General features: G+C 39.4%; 1 protein-coding gene across 10 annotated transcripts in view; it reads right to left on the bottom strand.

Annotated features, from left to right (window-relative positions):
* Nucleotides 1–7,661: 7,661 nt before the first annotated feature.
* COBL (cordon-bleu WH2 repeat protein) overlaps nucleotides 7,662–22,431 on the bottom strand; it is a 187,977-nt gene continuing 173,207 nt past the window's right edge. For 9 of the 10 annotated variants that reach the window (XM_083864579.1, XM_083864581.1, XM_083864577.1 and 6 more), the window contains 5 exons: nucleotides 20,889–20,989; nucleotides 17,661–19,666; nucleotides 16,927–17,046; nucleotides 14,409–14,660; nucleotides 7,662–8,961 (listed from right to left, as the gene is read on the bottom strand). In XM_083864579.1, coding sequence (XP_083720705.1) covers nucleotides 8,944–8,961; nucleotides 14,409–14,660; nucleotides 16,927–17,046; nucleotides 17,661–19,666; nucleotides 20,889–20,989 — 2,497 coding nt within the window. In that variant the 3' untranslated portion in view covers nucleotides 7,662–8,943. The remainder of the gene's footprint in view (nucleotides 8,962–14,408; nucleotides 14,661–16,926; nucleotides 17,047–17,660; nucleotides 19,667–20,888; nucleotides 20,990–22,431) is intronic. The other variant, XM_083864580.1, reaches the window with a different exon arrangement.

Genomic DNA, 22,431 nt, shown 5'->3' on the forward strand with positions numbered 1-22,431 from the left:
GAGTTAAAAACTTTAAAGACAGTCTCTTTTCCCAACTCCCCTCAATTCTATAAAAACTGTCTTAATAACTAATCCGGACAGATATTTTTTGAGCATTGGCTTGAGCTACCTTTCAGGACTCACTGGCAAATGTGGGTCAAATATTCAGAAGTCAGATAGCATGAATGACAGAGTTTGAAGGGAATATTGTACTTTAATCCTTCTTGTTCTTGTTCTTTTCCTTTCTAAGCAGCAATTAATGCCCTGTGTAGAGATACTGGTGTGGACAGGGGCTGAGTGAGAAGCTGTGCTCACGAGGGCTGCCTGAGCACTGTGCTGACTCAACATCCCTTCTCCTGGAACTGCTCATGCCTTTGGGGCCACTTTGGGTTTCCCTGACTGACCCCACAGCACAGCTGGGGGGACAAAGTAGGAGAGGACGGTGCTGACAGCTCTACCCACACCCCATAGACAGACAAAGGAGTTTCAGAAATCAGGCAGACCAAACCACATGGCAGAACCTGTTCCCTTAAAAACAGAAAAATGCAACCCTCATCATACTGGATACTGGTCTCATGATTTTGTGGGTCTGACTCATCATTCTTCATCTCTGAAAATTCTGCCTCACACACTGAAAAATAAAATCTGCTCCTAGGCACAGGTCAGGTAGAGCTGGGATGTATTTTTTATAAAACCAGGTTTACGTCTTCCATTTGGTATTTCACTGGCAGACTTCAGTGCTGGACTGATTTGCTGCTGTGGAGAATAATGTTGCTTGCTCTTGGGAGGAACCTCCCTTGGCACATTATATCCATTTTTTTTTTTTTTTTACTGCTACCTTTGAATATTGGTGACAATTTAACGTCCTGGACGTAAGAGGCAAAAGGGCATTTTTTGCCATTATTGGTAACAGTGGAAAACTTTCTTCTGGTAAAGGTATGCAAAGGGAACTGGTTGAAATTAGTTTTGAAATCTCATTCACATTGCATCTTTAGACTTGTAACATGATACCTACATTCTGAGAAAAAAAAGAAATCCTCACCTTTTATTCACGGTTTCGGGAACATGCAGCATGTTACTGCACTGGGTTGGACTCTATGCTGTCAATTAGTGCCAGGAAAATCTCTCTGGAAATGAGGTACTGCATCTTGCCATAGACCACATGAGCCTAAGAGCAGCTCTTCCGAATCAAGGCAAAAAAAACCTGGGGGATGAAGGGATGTATAGGTTGTCCCCAATCTCTTTATTTTTGCCTGAGCAATTACTGTGCTCATCGAGTTTTGACTTGTTTTAGAATTGGGCTTAAAATCTTCAGTCTTTCCACTGCAAAAAGAAGGGCAAGTTGTGAGCCTGTGCTCATGTAAGGCTTTTCCTTGAGAACAGGACTTCTCCTGTGCGGGGTCATTTGTTGTGAATTTTATTAGCTGGAAATAGTCTCCATTGCCTCCCAAGTGCGGAGTGTAACACAAGATCCACTCTTAGCAGATCGTGCCTGGTGATTTAGAATGTGCAAATGATTTAAAACGATCTGTGCTTCTCCACCCGGTATTGCCTGCCTGGGCTGCCATCCTGTGTTTACACAGGGGCTAATAGAAAGATCCTTGTTAAAGCACTTGGGCACTGCTGAAGCAGCAGTATCAGGAACCTTCTCCTGTTGGATTTTCCCTTGGGGATAGCAGGCAGTACAGCTACAGGTGGGCAGGAAGCTGTGATGGACATATTGGCTATTAAACTATCAGGGAACTTCTATCACGCAGCAAATCTGTTTTAAATTTAGCAGTGGGATTCCAAATCCCTCTTGTATTATGTGTCTGTTGGAGATGTGTCCCAGTATAGACACAAGTATCTAGGAGCGTTATCTAATATTTCATACTTAGTGCATTTAAGAGAACAGATAAAAACACAAGGGCATGTTAAAGTGTCTGGTATAAAGGCTAGGGGTTACAGCTGTTTTCTCTGCCTCTCTGAAGCTTGAATGATACCAAGAGAGGTTGAGTTTTTTTCTATATGATCCATACATACTGTATTTAGTATATAGGCCAGGAAGTTATGTGACTTGGAAAGCAGAACCAAAGAATGGCACAGGAATCCCAGGCTCCAATTCTGCCTCTGCCACTAACAACCTGGGTGACCTCAGGCAAGTCACACGACTGCTTTGTTCCCATCCTCCTCTTCTGACTTTTCTAGTTTGTAAAGGTCTTTGGGGCAGGGACAGTCACTTATATGGTGATTGCACAGTACCAAACACAGCAGGACTCAGGAGCTCAATTAAGGCTTGTATTTACAAATACAAGTAAATAGTAATATAAATAGAAGGCATTCTGCCTGCTCAGCACACTGCTGCTGCAGAGGATTAACCCATTCCAGAAGTCCAATGTCTTCTTGACCGCTTTGATGCCAGGACAAGATGAATAAAACATGCTACTCATTACTCTTAAAAAGCATTTGCATAAAATATATTGCTATATTTTACTACATTTTCCTGTTATGCAAGCCCACCTTTATGTGGTAAGATTTATTGCATGCTAAGAATTATTGACTTATTTCAGCATGGAAATGACTATTAAGATTGACCTGTCAGCAGTTTTTAATTTAATTGCTCTTTGATCCCTCAGCCTTGAACATATTTGCATTTGCAACTAAGCATCTCTTGGCAACACTTGTAGAATACGGCAGAAGCAAACACTGAGATGTAGTCCTAAGGAAGCCTGTGAGTTTCTCCATTTTTGGATGTAGACCATATTGAGTTACTGTAGGTTTTCAATCTCACTTTACCCTTACAAGTCTGTTTTTGGGGGGCAATAGTACTCCTTTCTTTCCCTAAACTTTTAATCCTACTCTGAGCATAGAATAGGTGGGATCTCAAAGGAACAATTTTCAACCTGAAACCAAAACCAGATATATCTACATCTGCCCATATTCTGTGTTCCCTGCCCACATTAAGTGCACAGGATTCATTCACAAGGGAAGGGGGATGAAACCTGTGGCCACTCTGCATGAAAATATGTCTTAGGTTGCTCTGTAATATAAAGCAAAGGTCTGGAGGATTGATGATTTCCATGGCGTTTATGTGGAAATGTATTACATAGCATCCTCCTCCGTGGGGAAAACCAGTACTACTGCACAACCCAGTGCAAAACTGACCATGTGGAAACAGGTAGGATGATCAGGACTATAAAGGAAAATGAGGATGTGGAACTTCCATCTCCCGAAATGAAAAACTGCTTCCCAGTTTGAACCTGGAAAAATTATCTCTAATGACAGATGCATAGGATAAAACTAGCAAGCTTTAACTTGTATAACTGGGCTTAGAACACTTTGTACGAACATTGGCCCCAGTAGCAGTAAAGCAGTAATTTTACATAACACAGAATTGTTGCTAAATTATTCATCAACACATAAAAATATAACTCTTTGCAGTTCTGCAGCACTGGCTGCCTGCAAATTGCCTCTGACAGTTCCTTCCATAAGTTGGGAAGTTTGGAACATTAGCAGCGAGGCTAATGAATGAGGAGGCATGCACTGTGCAGGCAGCCAAACCACTGCTCTGTGGTGCTGCTGTTTGGGAACATGCCAGGTACACCCACCTCCTGAGCTGACTGAAGGACTGAGGGCTGGATTTTATCAGCAAATGGTCTATACTGGGGAGAGTTTTAGTCTGGTCTTGAGCATGTTAACCCACCAGGTAGATGTATCAGCAGAGATAATGTGCAGTTTCAGGATCTTGTTGGCAAAATTCAGATCTGTCAGTAGTTTTGGTGGACCTACTGCTTACGGAGGCATCTCCTGCATGTCCTTTGCACTGTTAGATGTTGCTGGTGCAGGGAGGGCTGTAGATCTTTGAATTACATGTGGCTTATTCCTAGGCTGTGTCAGAAGGCAGATGCATCCATTTCCCTCTCCTTTCACCATTATCATTATCTCTGGCTTAAGATGAGATTGCACTGGCTACTGGCATCTGGGTGCTGTAGTTGGCACACACTGAATCATGGATCACTCTCCACCTCAACTGCGGTCCGTGTGTGGAGCCTTTGCTCATTGCCACAGCACAGGCACTTGGCTTGCAGTCTTGAGTACTGGCTAAATCAAACCATGTTTTGGCTTATCACAAGGCAAAAAAAGCCGAAACCAGTGACACAATCCATCAGTGGTGCCACCCAAATCAGTACTCTTAAGTTGTGACCCACTTACCCGTGCCAAGCACTACTAGGGACAGATGCCAGTGCTTCTGACAGAAACCCCTCTGTTGAATGCATGGAACAAGACAAAGGAAGCCCACGTCTATTTGCACTGTGTTTGCTTTGTTCCTGTTACAGTAAACACAGGTTCAGATGTAGAAGACAATGATGTTCCACAGTCTTGTTCTTTCAATAAGGTTTCCTTTTCCAGCTCCTGACTTGCAAACTGGACAGTGGTGTTTGTGTATGAATAAATGTCCTCTTTCAGTCTGGTGTTCAACTGCAACACCACTATGCTTTGTTCAGGGGAAAACCTTTTAGGGCTTCAAGCACAATAATGACCTCAGAAAAGAGACATGGCACGTATATGTTTTTATCAGTTCACAGACACAAAAGGAAAGGAAAAAAAAAACCAAAACAAGGGAAAAGAAATTGGCTGAAGATAGCATTATATGGAGCTGGATTTGACATTGCTTCCAGCAGTGACTGTGTATAGCTGCTGTGACTGTGCCAAAACTTAGTCCCTGACTTTCTGGAAGTTCCTATTTTACAGGACAAAAAAAGCTACTGTTAAAAATGGAAAAGGATCCCGTGGTAAAGATGCTTTTTTAACTATTCCTGACCTTCTGAAATGATGAAGGAGACTCTGTGCGCGCGTGCTCCTGTACATATGGAATGAGTGATGGGAGGGAACAGACTATGGAAGTGAGCTTGTTCCTAAACTCCTTAAGTGTGAAAAACACAATATTCCTGTTATGTAGTTCTATTTTCTCCCTCTTTTTGAAGTCTTCAATACTGCAATAAATCAGAAACTGTTTAAACAAGAACAAAAAGTTGGTAGACAAACAGAGGATAGTGGGACTTTGATATCTGGTGCAGCATCATGTAACCTGCTAGTATTTAGGCAAATTATACTTATTAAATAAAGAATTATATTTGGTAACAATAACAAAAAAGAGGTACTTTTTTGCTCTTAGAAAGGGTCGTCCATCTTACTGTACTTTGATGAACAACCCTGAGAGTTCAACCACAGGGAAACTTTCTCCAGCCAAAGGAAGTCATCAGCTGTGAATCAAACTCCATGCCATACTCAGCAACAAAAGGAAAAGCAGATCAAAACAGTGATGCAAAAAATCCAGGTGAACATTACTGAAAAATCAGGAATTCATTTCATTTTGTCTAAAAAAGAACTTTATCATTGCAAAGGTCATTTTCTGCAAGTGGGAAAATACAACCATTATGGCAGCTTAAGCAATATAGCAGGGCCATGGAGTATTTTATTGTGTGTGCTCAGCAGCAACAAATGGAGTAACAATGGGAATAGTCTAATAAATCTTAACAGAAGTCTCACAGGCAAAGCATGTTGGTACACATAATGCATATGTAATCCAGTAGGGGATTAGAGATGAGAAACAATACATGCAAATAAATACTTTACATGTGTCAAAGTTGCTAATTAACAGTTGCAGAAGACAACTATTTTTCATATTGCACCAACAAAGAACCGATTTACAAACATTTCATTCAGACAAACTGTTTCAAATCAAGATTTGTGCAAATCTTTGGATTCAGATTAAACCTTGCTCTTAATGCTAAGCAGCACTCAACAATAGAACTGCTTCTTTCTTTTCTGGAGAGGTTAGAGGGAAAACCATCTCAGGGTGTCGTTTTCCATTGTTTCATAAATGCATCTCTTGTTCCCTTTCTTTCTCCTACACACTGATGGAGTGCCAATTTTTGGCTGTGGCAAATGTAGCATAAATAGTGCAAATTACTTGTACGAGCTGGGAAAGTTGAACCCTGCCCTGTTTGAAACTCTGTAGATTGATGTGCATCTCAAGAGGTCTTTCGGTCCAATACTTTGCATGACTAATGTTAATGGCTGTCTCTATAAAAAAAAAAAAATCTACAATGAACTCCTCTAAGTCAAATAGCTTGTGCAGACAACCAGTATTGTTTAAAATTAAATATCTAATCAGAGAGATCTAATTCTGACTTAATGGTTGATTAATACTCTAAACTCAACTTAAAAAAAAAATAAAATTTAAATGTGTAAAAAAAGGGGAGGGAAGAAGTAGAAATTTTTATTTGAGATATGAGATTAGATTTCTTTAAGCCCTGAACTTTGAATTATACCTGTACAATAAATAAATATATCAAACTCAAATTCTCCATTCAGTTTCTGTGGCGACTGAAGAATGAAGAAAAGGGGAACTCCCCTGTCCTTCCTGCAGCTCTTCAAAAAAGAAAGAAGCTTGCAGATTGTGCCATGACAGGACGTGTCAGGGTGTAACCTGGGCAACATGTACATCTCTAGACACTGGTTGTGTCTGCACTAGCAAACCGTGTGGGACATTAAGAGCAGCCATACAGATGAAAATACTTGGTGTCTTTACCAGACACATTTGAGGGTTTTTAACTCAGGATAAGCTAACCATTATTACTACTAAAAGCGTGAACAGAAAGTTACCATAGGGAAGGGTCATACCCATAACTAGACTTCATTATAAATGGGTTTACAGTATAATCTGCATTCACCTGGGATTAAATTGAGCTCCTACCAAAAGTTCAACAGCACCTGGATGATGGTTTAAGAGCAGATGCAACTCCCATTAACACAAGAAGGGAATGAACACCCAGCCTTATGCTTCCTACTGTAGGCAGCTGTACTCTCCCTCCATTTTCAGTTTGAGACTGAGCCATCAGGGTTTTTGTAATTTTTTTTCTCTGACAAAGTGAGGATGCCATCTTATCTTGTAGCTGTTTTTATAGCTTTTACTCAAAAGTTTATCTATGAATAAAATTTAGAAACTTTAGTTCTATATAGTCCCAGCACCCAGAACCTTTGCATTGTGAAGCCCAGAGGATATTATTGTCAAAAAATCCAGTTTTGAATCCCTTACATTGAAAAGTAAGTACTCATATAACTTATTACACTAAAAGGGCGTTAGGAAGAAGGGCTATGCACCCAGGACCTTCAGGCAACACTAAAAACAAGAAGAAGGAGAGATGCACTGAAATTTGCCTTACAGTAGCCAGCCAAAGGAGTATTTGCTGCTGTGGGGAAGATCTACAAGATCAAACTTATGAGTGACAGAATCCTTTTATGTGATAGCATTTTCAATGTCAGTGCTTTTGATCTCCAGCAAACTGAGAAGACTCTGAAGGCAAAAGGATAATCACAATCAACAGGGGTGATCTTATTTATCCTAGGGTGCAACAGAGCACCTTAATTCTGAATATATAAGCTTCCTTAATGAGGAAATGGAACGTTACCAGTACTCCATCACTGTTGAAATGTATGAACTCATATATTGATCCTACCTGGTGATTTTTATTGCTCTTCTAAACTGTTAGTTGTTGGCACTTTCCTGGCTTGAGATATTTTACGTTAGACTTGAGATACTGACCACAGCATATTGGTTTGCTGAAGTCCATTTCTAGTTCTAATTTCTTTCAGTAACTGGAAAATATTTGACCAAAAGAAGAGCCTTTAAAGTCATGTCAGATTTTGATTTTGTTTTTATTTGTGGCACTAACAGACATCAATATTTTACAATATATAATATATAGTCACATTAAATGCAGATGGCTAAATATTCTTGTGCTTTCAACAGTCCGTAGCTATACATTTTAAATTCCAGTTTAAAGAAAAAATCTGCCACCACAGTAGTCTGTGATTATAAAAATGTAAATATACAAACTTCGTCTTCTTCAGTTTCATTACAATATAGGAAATGTGAAAAAGCATTTTCATTTGTCCTTTTTAAGTTAATCAATTTAACGAAATATTTTCAAAATATGTACAACAACAAATACCAAAGTAGTGAACATTTGAAAAAGGTGCTGCTATAAATACTTGTGAGACGACATACGATAGCCATATGAATTAGAAACCAAGGGCCAACTTATGCATGACCTGAAATATAGACCACAAAAGTCCTGGATACTGACATAAACCAGTTCCACTTCATTTTACAGTGCAGAATGAATTCAACATCTTGGACCTCCATACTCGGAATCTTATTTATAACCTTCACAGTCTGTTGCAAATAGAGATCCTTTAAGGTGGCTCAATATTTTTGAAGTGCCATGTTTGTTACCAGGGTTCAGCATATCTCTGCATATTAGCATTCTATACGTCATATCCCATAAGTAACTTTTCAATAGACACTGTCTCACATTCATTATTGATTGCCAGCTTTCTCAGAGCTCCAGCAGAGAGACAAAGTAAATTTAATTTTAAAAACCAATGACCCCAGCACATGACAATTTAGGTATCATAACTTTTTTCTTGTGATTGGTTTTTATAGATCTTCAGTCTGGTTTTCAGCCTAATCGATTACAGCCCCTCTTGAAATCAAAAAAAGAAGCAAGTAAATAGTTTGAAATAGTTACATATTTTTAGCAGCTGGAAATGAGTATTACTTTTCAGATAGCTAGCAAAGCTTTTCGTTTTGCCCATAAACACAATTAAGTATTAACACAGGACTGCACAGTGTTTATATTCTTATTAACCTGCCAACAAGAATAGTTTATTGGCAACCTTAAATATTCAGAGGCAAAACACAATTCCTTGGCACAGAAGCTTTACAGCAGAGCAACATATTTTCCCCTTAGAACCATTATGCAGGAACACACAGAAAATTAACTACAACTTATTTTGGCTTGTAGTCAAGAGAATAAACTAAACTTCTTGATGCTTTTTGCCACTTCAGACTTTGAATGATGATTATGGGTGCATACGGGGATAGATTTTCCAGTTACTTATTCTTTTTTATATGATTCAAACGAGCAGAGGGACCTGTAACAAAGAAAAGCACATGATCATTCAAGATATTTTTAAACCTCCAACTGTTGACATTGTTAACCAAACATTCTCCTGTGGGGCTGTTCTCAAGCTTGGTCTCTTCATCTGCTCCTTGAGACTACTTAAGCTTATCTGCTTTTTTTTTCCTAGCTATATCACTTGGTCTAATGAAAAGTGCTATCCTTCCCTAAAACCCCCACACCTCATACATTCTTAGGTATTATGTTTGCAATTGTGTGATTTCTGGAGCATAGGTGATGCATTTTTCTGTGATATTCCTTCATTTTGTGGAATGAATAGAAGCCCAGGCTGCAAGTATGCAACATCTGTCAGTCAAAATCTGTTCTATATTGGTGAGCTGTCCCTGGCCATGAAAATCAATTGATGAGTACTTTGCTGCCTGATTGAATGAAGGAAACTCCCAGTGGCTTTGATTCAGGAAAACACTTAAACAAATGCTTATCTTCCTTCCCACTCCCTGGGTCATCTATGCATATGCTTAATTTTAAATACATATGCTAAGGTGCTCTTCCAAATTCAAACTTACTGAGCTTTGATTCTATCAGAGAGATATACATTAAGGTCACCACAAATGCTGAACAGGAATAATGCATTTGATCAGCCTAAATTTTCTATTTTGACTCTTATTCTTGAGGAAAAAAATAGGTCATGGTATAAATTATTAGCAAGGTGAAGAGTTCAAATTATGTTTTATCTTCCAATTCAAACAGAGTAACAACATGCAAATGCCTGCCTCTCACTGTGCATGAGAACTAGAATGCCTTTATAGGCTCATTTGACTACCTGTATATCAAGCTTGGCCAACCTTATCGTTGGGCCTCCTGCCCCATTTCCAGCATACCAAAGCCTACATTAACTGTGGTTTTGAGTCTGTAATTTCTTTCATTGCACCCACAGATATTGATGATAAGAAACAGTATTTGTTCATTCACAATTATACTGATCTGCTTATGTAAGAAGAATAGTCCACTGCTTGACATAAAGGTATGGAACTAGGCCATGCTTCCTAGAAGACACTCAACACACCATAATTCTGATTGATGCGTTACTTGTTGGCAACCAAGTCCAAATTATCCCAGAGAACACAGGGACTCATTGCAATTGGTGCAGTAATTATCTTACCTGGCTCCTTTGATTGCCAACAGAATGATACACTGCAGATATCAAGAGCTGATGTGACCTAATGCTGATGCCAAACATCACCATGAATGCTTGTGGGAACTGTGATAGAGCCAAATTAATTTTTTAAATCTCAGTGAATAAACAGAAAAGGCTCCAATCTTTACTGGAAAATGTGTGGAATCTGCAGAATCTCCCTTGCACATACCATTAATAAATGCAATCACTTTACCAAGGGCAACAGCCTGTTCTTCAGAGATATAACTTGCTTTCTCCACCATGTGCAGACACATTCCCCTGCAATATTTCTACCAAATTCCTGGGTACAACTCTACCTAAAATGAGCAAATGGCATATAAGCAAAAGCAACTTTTATAGTTTCCTTTTGTTGAGTAAGACTTTTTATCCTGCATGGACTTGTGCTGCAACTATACCTACAGCTAGACATCTAATGGGTTATTTGCATGTGTAGTTATGGGGTTTTTTTCCACAAATAATCATGGTAAATCCCAAGGCAAGTTACATAAACACAAAAATACACATGCATTGATATAGAGAATTTCAGACATCTAGCTATGTTATCTTACATTTTATGAGATGGCAAATAGGAAGTTAAAAACTGCACATTTAGATCTTAACTATATGACACTGTTTGACACTATTTAAGGAAAACACTAGTTCACTTTTAAAATCAGAATGTTAAATGGTAGAGCTCTATGGCCTGAGTTTTGTCCATGAGATTTAGCTAAAATTTGGTCTCAGATGAGCTGTTGACTTCCTAGACCAACTGATTCTCTTTTGCACGTAGGGCAGACCCCATGGCTGGGACAGCCTCCTTGCTAGTGAGACATGTTCATTTCTTGTAAGTAAGCACCAAAGGCACCAGGGAACCCATCATGGCTGGTGACTTTACTTGAGGCCACCTCTCTGACTTGCTGTTATATTTCGGATGTGTTGGACACCTGTCAGGTTCCTTGACTGGCCATTTCAAAAATGAAGAAAAAGGTTACTTCCTTGCACATTGTCAAGTCTTCTCTGGGTTGGTAAATTCATCCCATTCCTGTAATACATCTGTGTCTTCCTTTGTTTTGGGTAGAACCTGTAGTGTAACCACTTTCTGGCAGGTCTCTGGACTGCCCTGCACTGGAGACAAACCATTTGACTCAGCAGGCTCAACTGGGCTTGGCACCTGCAAGAATTTTCCTTCAGGAGTCTATGGACAGCAACAGTGTGCAATAAAACAGAAGCCATTTCTTCAAAACAAAGAGTGATTTATTTGCCAAAACAGGCACGGTACTCCAAAAAATGGATTAAGGAAGAATGAGGAGAGCTATGCATGTACTATCTTACCTCTACTTGGCATTTCCCTCAAGCATCTATTTCTGCTCTGGGTTCTTTTGGCTGACCCAGTTAGAGACTGTGCTGTGCAGACCCTGACTCTCAGCTAAGCAAGGTCAGCCTGCAGCAACTTCTCTCCTCATTTCCTGCGTAGCAAATCTTTTAACCTTAAAGTTCATGACTTTAGCAAACAGCTGTGTAATCAGGGGAGGAGTGGAGGAGCTGCCTTTTCACAGATATTATTTGAGCTCAAATGTTTGTTGGGATGCTCCTTATCTAGGCAATTGGTTGCTTTTTACATTTGCTTCCCCTGACAGCTATGTTTGATCTACTTCCATTGCAACTAACCCCACATAAATAAGCACCGAGTCACACATAATTATGCAACACAGATTCTTCCCAGTTCTCTACAATATTAGCTAAATAAATGACTTTGCTGTCAGCAACACAGATTTTTCCCAGTTCTCCACAATATTAGCTAAATAAATTACTTCGCTGTCAGAAGCCTTTGTCCCAGAAGACTTGGAGAAGACAATGGAAGAGAAACAGATGCCATTACTGAACTGAACTACCTACTCTGCTGTCTAGTTGCTGCAACCAAAATCTTCCAGAAAGCAAAGCCAAAAACAGCGCTGTGCTCATATCTCCAAATCACAACATCATGGAACTTTGACAGAGGAGGCAAAACAAAGAAAAAAGTTTGCTTCAGCCCTGGCACAAAGCAACCTGTCAGCCACTGCTTACAAAAAACTCAGTGTTCCTTAGACATGGGTAAAGGAAGGAAACCCTGATATTCAGCTATTATGTATTCTCTCTCCTCTATGGATTTAACTTTTGCTGACACAAGTTGTCCAACTGCAGGAAAGGATCGGAATTTGGCATTTAGTATAATGCATAAAACTAGAAGAGATATTGAAACACATTGGCTAGAAAGCCTTTTCAGAAATCTGAAAACATTTTTACTTTAATCAGTTATCAAGGGCATGAGATCTCAGATGTCAAAGTGTCATGATGACTTTGGCATACATAAGACTAGCTTGCATATCCAATATCTGGAAGGACAGCACAGTAATAAGAAAATCATACTCTGTCTTGGACAAAACTCTTTTATTTTCGTAAGAGACCTATATAATGAGATGTACTCTTCTGTTGTTTCAATGTCAAAAGTAGCAAAAATTATTCTATCTTGGAACTGATGCAAGGCAGGCACAGTATTTAGCAGAATACATCAGTCTATCTGGTGTACTTTCATGACCTGCACTGGTTATCCAAGTGTTTTGAAATAAATCCCTGAAGATATGATAAAGACTTGTTTTCATGAGTAGAGCTATGGATCTCCTCAGAGACTTCTGCAAGAGCAATGCAGTTGGAAGAATAAGAAATTTGGAAGTATCTAGAAAACAACTGCAGGAAGTACCCTTGAATGTCCAAGTCCCATTTTTTTCTGTCAGTTGGTGAAGTGGGGAAATAAAGGCAGGCCTGACTTCTTCATAATTTGCAGTCTTAGAATCACAGAATTTCTCAAATGGAAGAGACCCATAAGGACCATTCCAACTGCCTGCTCCTCCCAGGACTGCCTAAAACTAAACCAAATGATTAGGAGCATTGTCCAGCTGCTCCTTCAACTCTGTCAGGCTCGGTGCTGTGACCACTTCCCTGGGGAGCCTGTTCCAGTAACTGACCACCCTCTGGGTGAAGAACGTTTTCCTACTGCTGTATGAACTTCCCCTGACACAGGTGCATTCCATTCCCTTGGGATTTATTGCTGGCCACCACAGAGAGGAGACCATGCCCATCCCTCAGCTACCCTCCTCAAGGAAGGCACTGACTGCAATGAGGTTGCTACTCAGCCTTCTCCAAGCTGAATAAACTAAGTGTGAACTCAGCCCTAATCTTCAGAAACATATAGATAAAATAGATGTAATTTTTCACATGAAAAATTAACTGCACATCCAGATTCCTGATGTAATCAGAACATGCTGATGTAAATTTCCCTGAAACACTGATTTGTTTGTGACCTTTGTATGATTCTGTGAAATTTCTGGTTTATCAGAAACCAGATTTTTTTGACAATTTTTGAATGTTAAAATTTGAGTGCATTTTAAAATTATTTAAAAGAGGAATAGTGAGAAGGTTATTTACCCATTTATGGTTGGCATCAGCTAACTCATGTGTTGGGAAAACTACATCTACTTTTTTATATTCCTTTAAGTCCTTGGATCAAAGTCTATTCTTGGATACTGCAGTGTAATACTGGGATGCTTCCACTCAGGACAATTGATCTTCTTCTCTTTACCAAGAAGCACAGTGTAATTTGAGATTGGGAAGAATAAACTTTGATCAAAGAGAAAAGCGAAATTACTCCAAAAATCACACACACAGGCAACTGGGCATTTAGCCACCTGGGAGTTGGCTGATTCTCATCTAACCACAAAAGTGAAACACACATCATTCAATTAACAAAGTTCAGGCAGACATTAAATTGACCTCACAGTTTTACTAACAGCTCTCAGCACATGTGATCAAGGTTTAAGTGTTGAGGATCAAGGTCTAGGACACACTACTGAAATTAGGAGAGAATATTTATTTATACTCACTTCAGGGTCTCATATCTGATCCTTCTTAGGCTCACCTTGTCTAAAGGACATCCAGTATTATCTCAGATAATACAGAATGAAAAGGTCATGAAAATGCCATCTGAAATTATAGTCATGCTCTTGATGGTCTCTTTAATAAAACACATTGTCTGTTCACATGGTTGCATATAGGCATGGGTGTGTTCCATTAGCTGTTCAAAGGTTTCAAATACATTCCCAATCTTTGATTCAGTTAGAGGAAATAGCGCATGTATCTTCTTCTGATGGAAGGAAGAAATTTGTGCCTAGAACAGCTAAAAAATGGTTCTGAAAACACAAGCAAGCATTGGTTGTTTCATTCACAATAAAATATAAAAGTACATTTACCTTTCTTAATTTTGCTGCTCCAGCACCAGAGCGAATGGCCTCCAATAGAGCTTGCCTTGCCTCCTTTGGATTCCCTGAAGCTGTGGAAGAGGATTTAGGAGCTACTGCTGACAGCTGAATGGGAGGTGGTGGCGGCGGCTGGGCAGGGGCAGGTGGGATACACAGCTGCTCTTCCTGAAGGTCTTCTGCCTTCTGCAAGGATCGTTCTGCATCCCTAAAGTGCTGCAGCTCTTGGGAGGCCACTGAGGAGATCTGCTCATCATGCAGTTGAAAGAAGGTGGTTAATATTAAGCATGGCTAAACTGTAATTATTTGACATTTGATGCACTTTCAGTACCCAGATTTCACTTTTCTTGGATGATGTAAAACCTGTAGAACTTTTGTTTGCTCATGGGGTTGAACATCTGTTATTACTCACTCACATCACTCAGCTGGGCTGATTACCAGCATCGAGAACTTGGCATTGAGTTGTCTCAGAAACTCAATCTTTATTTACTGTGAGCTTCAGCATCCTGTAACTCTTCTTGGCATGTAAGGTAAGAGAGAAAGTTGGACTTGGTATTAATTTGGAAACAACCACAAGGGTTTTGGAATCAAGGAAGATATATTATGCCTGCAGTAGCCACCCAGGAATATGATTACTTTTTGCAGTCGGGGCTGCACAGAAATAATCTCAGATGACAGGGAAGCTCTTCCAGATCTGAGCTCTCAGACATAGCTTCACTGAAAAAAAAGCCATTAAACCTAAAGTTTCCAGCCATACTTTAAAAAAGGAAAAAAAAAAAAAAAGACCAGAGAGAGCCACGTGAAAGCACTGAGAATGAAATCAATCGATTCTTCCAAGTATGTTTCTGTGGAATTTCAGAAACTAAAATTTCTGCACAAATTACCAGCTTGGAAACTCATCCTACTTTAAATGCACGCAGGCAAAGAAGACAGTCTTTCAGACTAAGCCAGCTTTTCCATCAACTGTGTCAAGAGATACTTTTGCCATTAATACCATTACTAGTAATAATCATGATGAATTGTTAATAATTACAACGATTCAGCAATTATTAGGAAATTCAGTACTATAGGCCAAATTCAGTACTATGTTTCCAAGCAGATCTACTATAATTCTTTTCTCAGACAAACTGCAGCACAGAGCTTCTCTGATGAAAAATTAAAGGATACATCTCCCCTTAAATAATCCACAGAGAGCTCCTGAATTCCTATACATTTATACACACACAGTATATATATGAGCATCATGTCATGTTGGGTAAAAGGCAAACATCTGAGGCAATATGAAAGGGACAACACATCTGTATTACACCCTATGCACACACAAACACGCTGATTTAACTAGCACAGGTGACATGGTGTGAAAAAGCACACTGTTTCTAGGCAACTTCCTTTAAAATCATGGCAAAAACTTCTCTGCCAGAGGAAAGCATTCCAAAAAGTCTCTGTGATGACTTCATTGTCAGAGCCTCTTTTACACAAATTGCTATTTATTCCTAATGAGTGCAGAATGCAGTTAAGTATGTGTGAAGATTGCTGCTGCTTAGCACATCCTGCTCACAGGCTCAGAGGAAGCTGTGCCCTACCTGCAGCAAGGGCAGTAGGATATTTGAGGGGTGAAGTAATTCCCTAACACAGGCAAGAGAATTTTTCTATCTCATGCCAGCTATCTGGATATGTGCTAATGAACTGAGTCATTGCTCGAGGGAAATGGGAACCTCCTTGCCAAGGACACATCTTTGGCCGGATTAGTCAACTGAGTGAAAACTAAGGCTAGAACAATGCAGGTTTTGGCTATTAGGAATAAGAGATTCTTTAATGATTAGATAAATCTTTCAGAGAGAAGGAATTATCCTGCTGTGGTGAATGTTGATGAAACATCAACATCAACTACTTGCATACAACTTGCATCATGTTAGCAGATAAACAGCATGTGTGAAGAAGCCCTAATGTGTTTTCAGGAAGCTGGGTTGGATATATATGGTAGGAAATGCAAATATATTAATCCAACTGCAAATTGCTAAAGTACAGCTTCTCTTTGCAGAGAAGCTGTGGATGCCCCATCCCCTGCTGGTGTTCAAGGCCTGGTTGGATGGGGCCTTGAGCAACCTGGTCTAATGAGAGATGTCCCTGCCCGAAGCAGAGGCATTGGAACTAGATAATGCTTAAGTCTTTTCCAACCAAAATCATTCTAAAAATAGACCCCATCTAAATGTGAAAATGATGAACGTTTGATGTCTTCTATGTACACTCCCTGTAATTGGTTTGAATTTCTACATGTCTCTTTCTAAGCTAAAAGCACACTATTTGAAAGACTTTTAAGTTTTATAGCAGGGAATAGGATAGAACCTGCTATGCTCTCTGCCGAAGTCAGATCCAGTCTTCTGGGATGTGGTTACCCCCTCAACTTCTCTCTTTGCAGCACATTTTGTTTTGTGAGATATTTGAGTTTATTCAAAATACTCAGAAGGAAAAGACTGCACTTCAAAGATCTTTTACTATCTTGATTCCTTACCTTTTTTAGCTTTGAGGTGCCACTGTGGCCTCTAATTGCCGCTAGTAGTGCTGAGCGCTCATTCTCTGGCTCATTGTATGAGGGTTTCCTGTGATTGCCATTTAGTGCACTGTTCGAAACCTAGAATATGAAGGGAATAAACCTCACATTGTTATTAGATATTTACTTAGAGATACCTTGGAAACACTTTTTAGCACTTGTATCAGAATGCCAACTACGAAGACTAATAGGTTTGGGGTTTTTTGGGCCTGCTTGTAAAACCTTATTCACACTGAACAGTAATGGTATGTGTAGATAGTAATTCTATACTTAGAGATGCAGTCCATATCCCCTGAGCATGAAGTCAGTGGCACACTGTTATCCCCTAGTAAAACAAAATGCAATTTTCTTTCACTGCAGGTATTTACAAGTTTTCTCTAAACTGTGTGTTCCTGTTTTTACATAACACACTGAAATGAGGGTTTGGCTCTTAGACTAACCTCAATTACCTCTCCTTTATCTGTGTCTATGCACCCTCTGCCTCCTCCAGCTAGTGCAGCACCCATGATGTTGTATAATATACAGGATGTGCAGAATAAGCACCAGCTTGGTCTGCACTTTGCTATTGTAAATTTTTCAAATGCCTTGTGTTCTGCAGCTCACCAGCAACTGTACAAGTTACCAAACCCTCGTGTCTGACAGAGTGAATATAGGGCTCTGCAGTCTGATCAGGTTAAAAAAGGTTTCCACTTTACCTTTCTGAGTTTCTCCTTTCCCCCTCCTGTTTGAATGGCTTCCATTAGGGCACTGTGCAATGATGTGTCTTTTGGAACTGGTTTTTGAATGACAGGCTTGAACTTCTTCTTTGGTCCGAAAATATTGGTCTGCACATTAACATCCAGTTCACCAACAGTATTAACATCTGAATCATCAGGTTTCTCCTCCTGTTCTGACTCTGCATTTGCTGCTGCACCATTTAGCTCAGCTGAAGCTTTAAGTGAACTAACTTGTACACCATTAGCAGGACGCCATTTGGTGACTCGCAGAGATGTGCTCAAAGAGGATGGGACTCCTTGGAGATCAGGAGACTTAAGAGATGAGGCTGAATTAGTATGGGTCAAAGTCTCACATTTCTGGTCAAACACAGTCTTTTTCTCTGCTACACTTTGTTTGCTGTTTAAACCATGATCATCTTCTGCACTGTTGTTATCCTTTGAAGAGGATTTAGTAAGTGGGACACTTGCATTCTTTTTATAGAAACTCACAGGAGTTGCTTGATTTGGTGCCCTGATATTAACTACTTTGTTCTCCATGCCAGAATTATCACCAGGTGTAAATCTGTGGGATGCTTTCTGACTGGAAGCAAAAATACTTGAAAGTGTTTCTCTTGTTTCTGCTGATTCTGTTTCCACAGGGCTATATTTGGCCACAATAATACATCTTTTTGGTGAAACTTCTGCTTCATTCTTAACCTCTCCTGCCCCTTGCTTGTTTTCATCTTTCTCATTATATTCCATAGTGTCAGATTTAAAGTTAGTTGCACTGATGTGTCTTGCAATGGCAGAGGCAACATACTGACTTGAAGTTCTCCTGTGTGGCTTTACGAATGGGAGTTCTAGCTTGTCCTTACTAACAGCTGGGGCTGCTGGTGGTGTTACCTGGGACTGTGTAGCTGAAAGAGCTGGTTTGGTCCTTTCATTCTCAGATTGTCTTTCAGCTGCCTGGGTAGTAACAGTTTGTGGTGCTGCAGGTTTTGAAGCTGCAAGACATACAGGTTTGTGTTCATGTTTTATAGTAAAGGGCTTAGAGTTTGTGATTGCAGACTTTTTAGGAAAATGCTCAGCAGAGTCATCACTTTGTTTTTCCATAGAACTTGACCTCCAGAATGCCTTCACCCTCCCAATATGAATTTCCTCATTTTCATCAGAAGAAGAACCTTGTACATACTTACTAACACTGGTGTTTGGGCCTATAAGATTGCCTAGTTCATCTATCTTAATGGCACCAGTAGAGAGTGAAACTCCTCTATCAAAATGTCTTACTTCAGGTTTGGGAGGGACAACTTTAAAGGTTGTCAGACCCATTTTAGGTTCATAGCTTGATCCTGAATTCTGGGCACGATGACACCATGTGGGTGTTGATGGGACTTCTACCTCTGGTTTTTTTGCTGGTGGCCATTTGATTTCTAACTCTGATTTACTTTTTTTCAGAGATCTCTCTCTGCTACTACATTCATTAACTGGATTCAGCTTCTCTTTTGCTGTACTGATTTCAGTTGTGGCTTTGGAGTGAGACGGACTCAGCTTGGATTTGCATTCCTCAGACTTCACACCATGTTTAGGAGAAGATTCCAGTCTTAAGTTCTTTTCATTTCTTTTTTCAAAGGAGGAGGTGAGAGATTCAAACATATCTCTCCTCTGTTCCACAGGCAAGTGAATGAATTCATTTTCAGATCGTTGCTGATATATTAGGTCCTTGCATACAGCTCCACCATCTGTGTGTCCCTTATCAAAGGAACCTGCATTGTTGTTTTTATTTGTGAAATTTCTTGCATTAACAGAGTCAGCTGAGATATTCTGCGAAACCCTAATCTCTGTCTCTTGATTTTCATCTGAGTTAGAGGTGCTAACTTCTGGAGCATCATCTATGATTGTCACCGGAACAGAAATGGAAACATCTTGGGTGGCCTCAACTTTTCTTATATACGGGTTAAAGGCTTCACTGGTGTAGTCAGAGTCAGAGTTACTGACGTCATCCACTGCTGCAAAATACACATACAATGTTACATATAGACAGTATTTAGCCAGTACAAGTTTAAGCAAACGGTATTTTAGTTACACTTAAAGTAACAGGCTTTTATTTATGCCTGTATTACAAAAAAAGGAGACGTCTGGGTCCTTCTTATTGTCTGTTTGCTGATTAGGATTGGCAAAATATTCCTGCAGTCCTCCTGCTTCAGCCAGTAGGAAACACACAAATGTAGCTGAAAGCAGAATTTCATCTATTGTTCAAACCTTATCTTCGACTAACTTATCTAAGTGATAAACATTTCACCACATGACTCCAAAGGAGAAACATTTCTAAGAAACAGCAAGCAACTCCAAATTATGTTTCCCAGACCTGGTTAGTAATAACAGCCCAGCTGAAGGATTTCCTTAAACAAGCAAACAAAGAAACAGTACTTTTATTTTTTCTCCATTCTTCTCACCCTTTATTACCAGTGACTCCAGAAGCCTCATTGTGCAAGAGGGCTGTATATCCTCTCAAATTTGCTGGTATAAATCAAAGGTTACAACACAAGCTAAGGAATTGCTGTGTCTGAGAACTCACAAGAAATCAAATCAGACTCAAGTCCATTGCAGAGAAGTATTACAATGAAGATGGGAAGTTAAAAAAGAAGTATTCAATGTCATTTGTTGACAGACCAATAATAGAGAAGTATTTTTAATTCACAGTAGGAAAAAGAGGAGCACAATATGACATTTTATCTCTTCCCACTGCTTCATGTTTTTCCATTTTTAACTTTTAAATATGCCTGTTAATGCAGAAGAGACACTGGGTACAAAAATATTCCATCCTTTTCCACTTTATAATGATAAAATAAAAACAGAGGGATTCTTCATTAAACACAGAGCTAAATTCACAACTGACTTAGCTTCACTGAAGTCAATGAAATTATGCTAAATTTGGCCTATAAAACACGTCCATTGACTGCTGTTCCTCTCTTTGCGGTAAAAGACACTGAAATACAATGACAATCTGATATGCAGTTTGAAAAATATTCAGTGGGAGCCTATAAAAGGTGTCTGCTCCTGAAGCAAATGAGCCATTTTGGGGGAACCACATTCTATCTCACACTCATGAGTTTTTCCTCGTGATCTCTGTGAGAAACACACAGAATGTCTCAAGAGTACAGCTTGATTTTGCATCCACTGGCTATGTCTCTGTCTTTTGTGCTTCAGAGGTAACACACACTTTCCTACCTTCTAAATCTTCATCCAGGTCAGCCAAAGTCTGCTGGAGCTGTGCTGCAATGACTGTATCTTCATTCTCATGCTTAGCCAAAGCCATTGCTTCATCTTGCCTGCCAAAGGAAAGAGGAAAAAAATCATTGGGTCTCTCCCCTTCCTTTCACTTTGCACTGTTGCTCTGAAATGCACTATAATTTCAGCCTCTTTGCTCCCACTGGGGTTCTGAAACTCATTCCCCAAAGTATGGAAAATGTGTAGCCTTACACACAAACCACCATTCCGACACATCCCCATCTAGGAAAGATCTCGGTGATGCTTGAGCATATCCAGTGTGTTGGTAATCAAAAAATTAAGATTAATAAAGCCTGCAAAGAAATGGCTTCAGTGTGAAGTACGCACTTCAGCTGGACTGCAGAAACACAGCATATGCCAGGACAAAAGTTTTGCATATCCATACAATTTTAAGGCAGACCACTAACCATCCTGTGCACCCACTGTAACAATATATGTGCACCTTAATTAAATAAAAATTGCATGGTAATGAAAAATAAATACATCCAAAGTACTGTTAGACAATCACTCTGCATCTTGAGGTGTGGGAGGGAGTGAAAGCAGTTTCTAATGAAACATATCTAGGGACCTGATTTTGCCAGAAAACTGATGAAACTGTACAATGACCTAAGAGAAGTCTGAAATCAGAATGAGTGCCAAGTGTTGATTTGTCTTATTAAAAGAAGAGAAACAAAAGAAAATGAAACAAAAAAATCCTAAAAAACCCCCCCTAAAATTAAAAAACAAAACCAAGAACAAACAACAATGAACCAACAACAAAAAAACCACCTGTATGGCAACCTGGTACACCAAGTCCTCCTTTTTCTTAGAGGAAAATCTTGATTGGTAGAACATTTTTATCTAAGTCATTGAAACTCTAATTTCACATTGAACAATTTACTTCTTTCAGTTACCTGACTCAAATTTAAGATTTTGTGGTCTGTGACACTGCATTTAAGACTTGTCCTTTTGATAGCCATTTGACAAAGTATCTTTCCATTCTAGCCACACTTTAACTGTAGCTGGGTGAAGGAGATTTGCCCTTTTCAAGATCATACCACTAAATTGCACAGATACAGTAACAGATAATAGATTTTTTTGTTAGTTTACCAAACACTACCTGAAAAATACAGTTTTCTTCTTCCCTTTAAAATAGTAATCTGAATAAAAAATTAGGGGTGTTTTCCTGACATTGATTTAAATTTTGTCCAACAATGTAGCTTCATTTTTTGCTACTTTGTTGTTTGATTTTTCCCTTGCTCACACAAAGAGCAAATGAAAAGACATGTTGAGGCATCAGGTATTTTTTTTACTTCATTATTTATTTAGCATTCACCTCTCCTTTATGTCTTTTGTAGTAGTCCTGCAGCCTGATCCTTCTACTTTTACCTAAAATGTCTGACACTTACAAAGCTGACTTCATGTATGTGGTATCAATGAAAACAACATACACCTCCAAGGAAGCCTTCCAAAACTGTCATATGCACATTCTTGTGTATCTGAA

This window comes from Zosterops lateralis, assembly GCF_965231275.1.
Source record: "Zosterops lateralis genome assembly, chromosome: 1".
Taxonomy (NCBI): Eukaryota; Metazoa; Chordata; class Aves; order Passeriformes; family Zosteropidae; genus Zosterops; species Zosterops lateralis.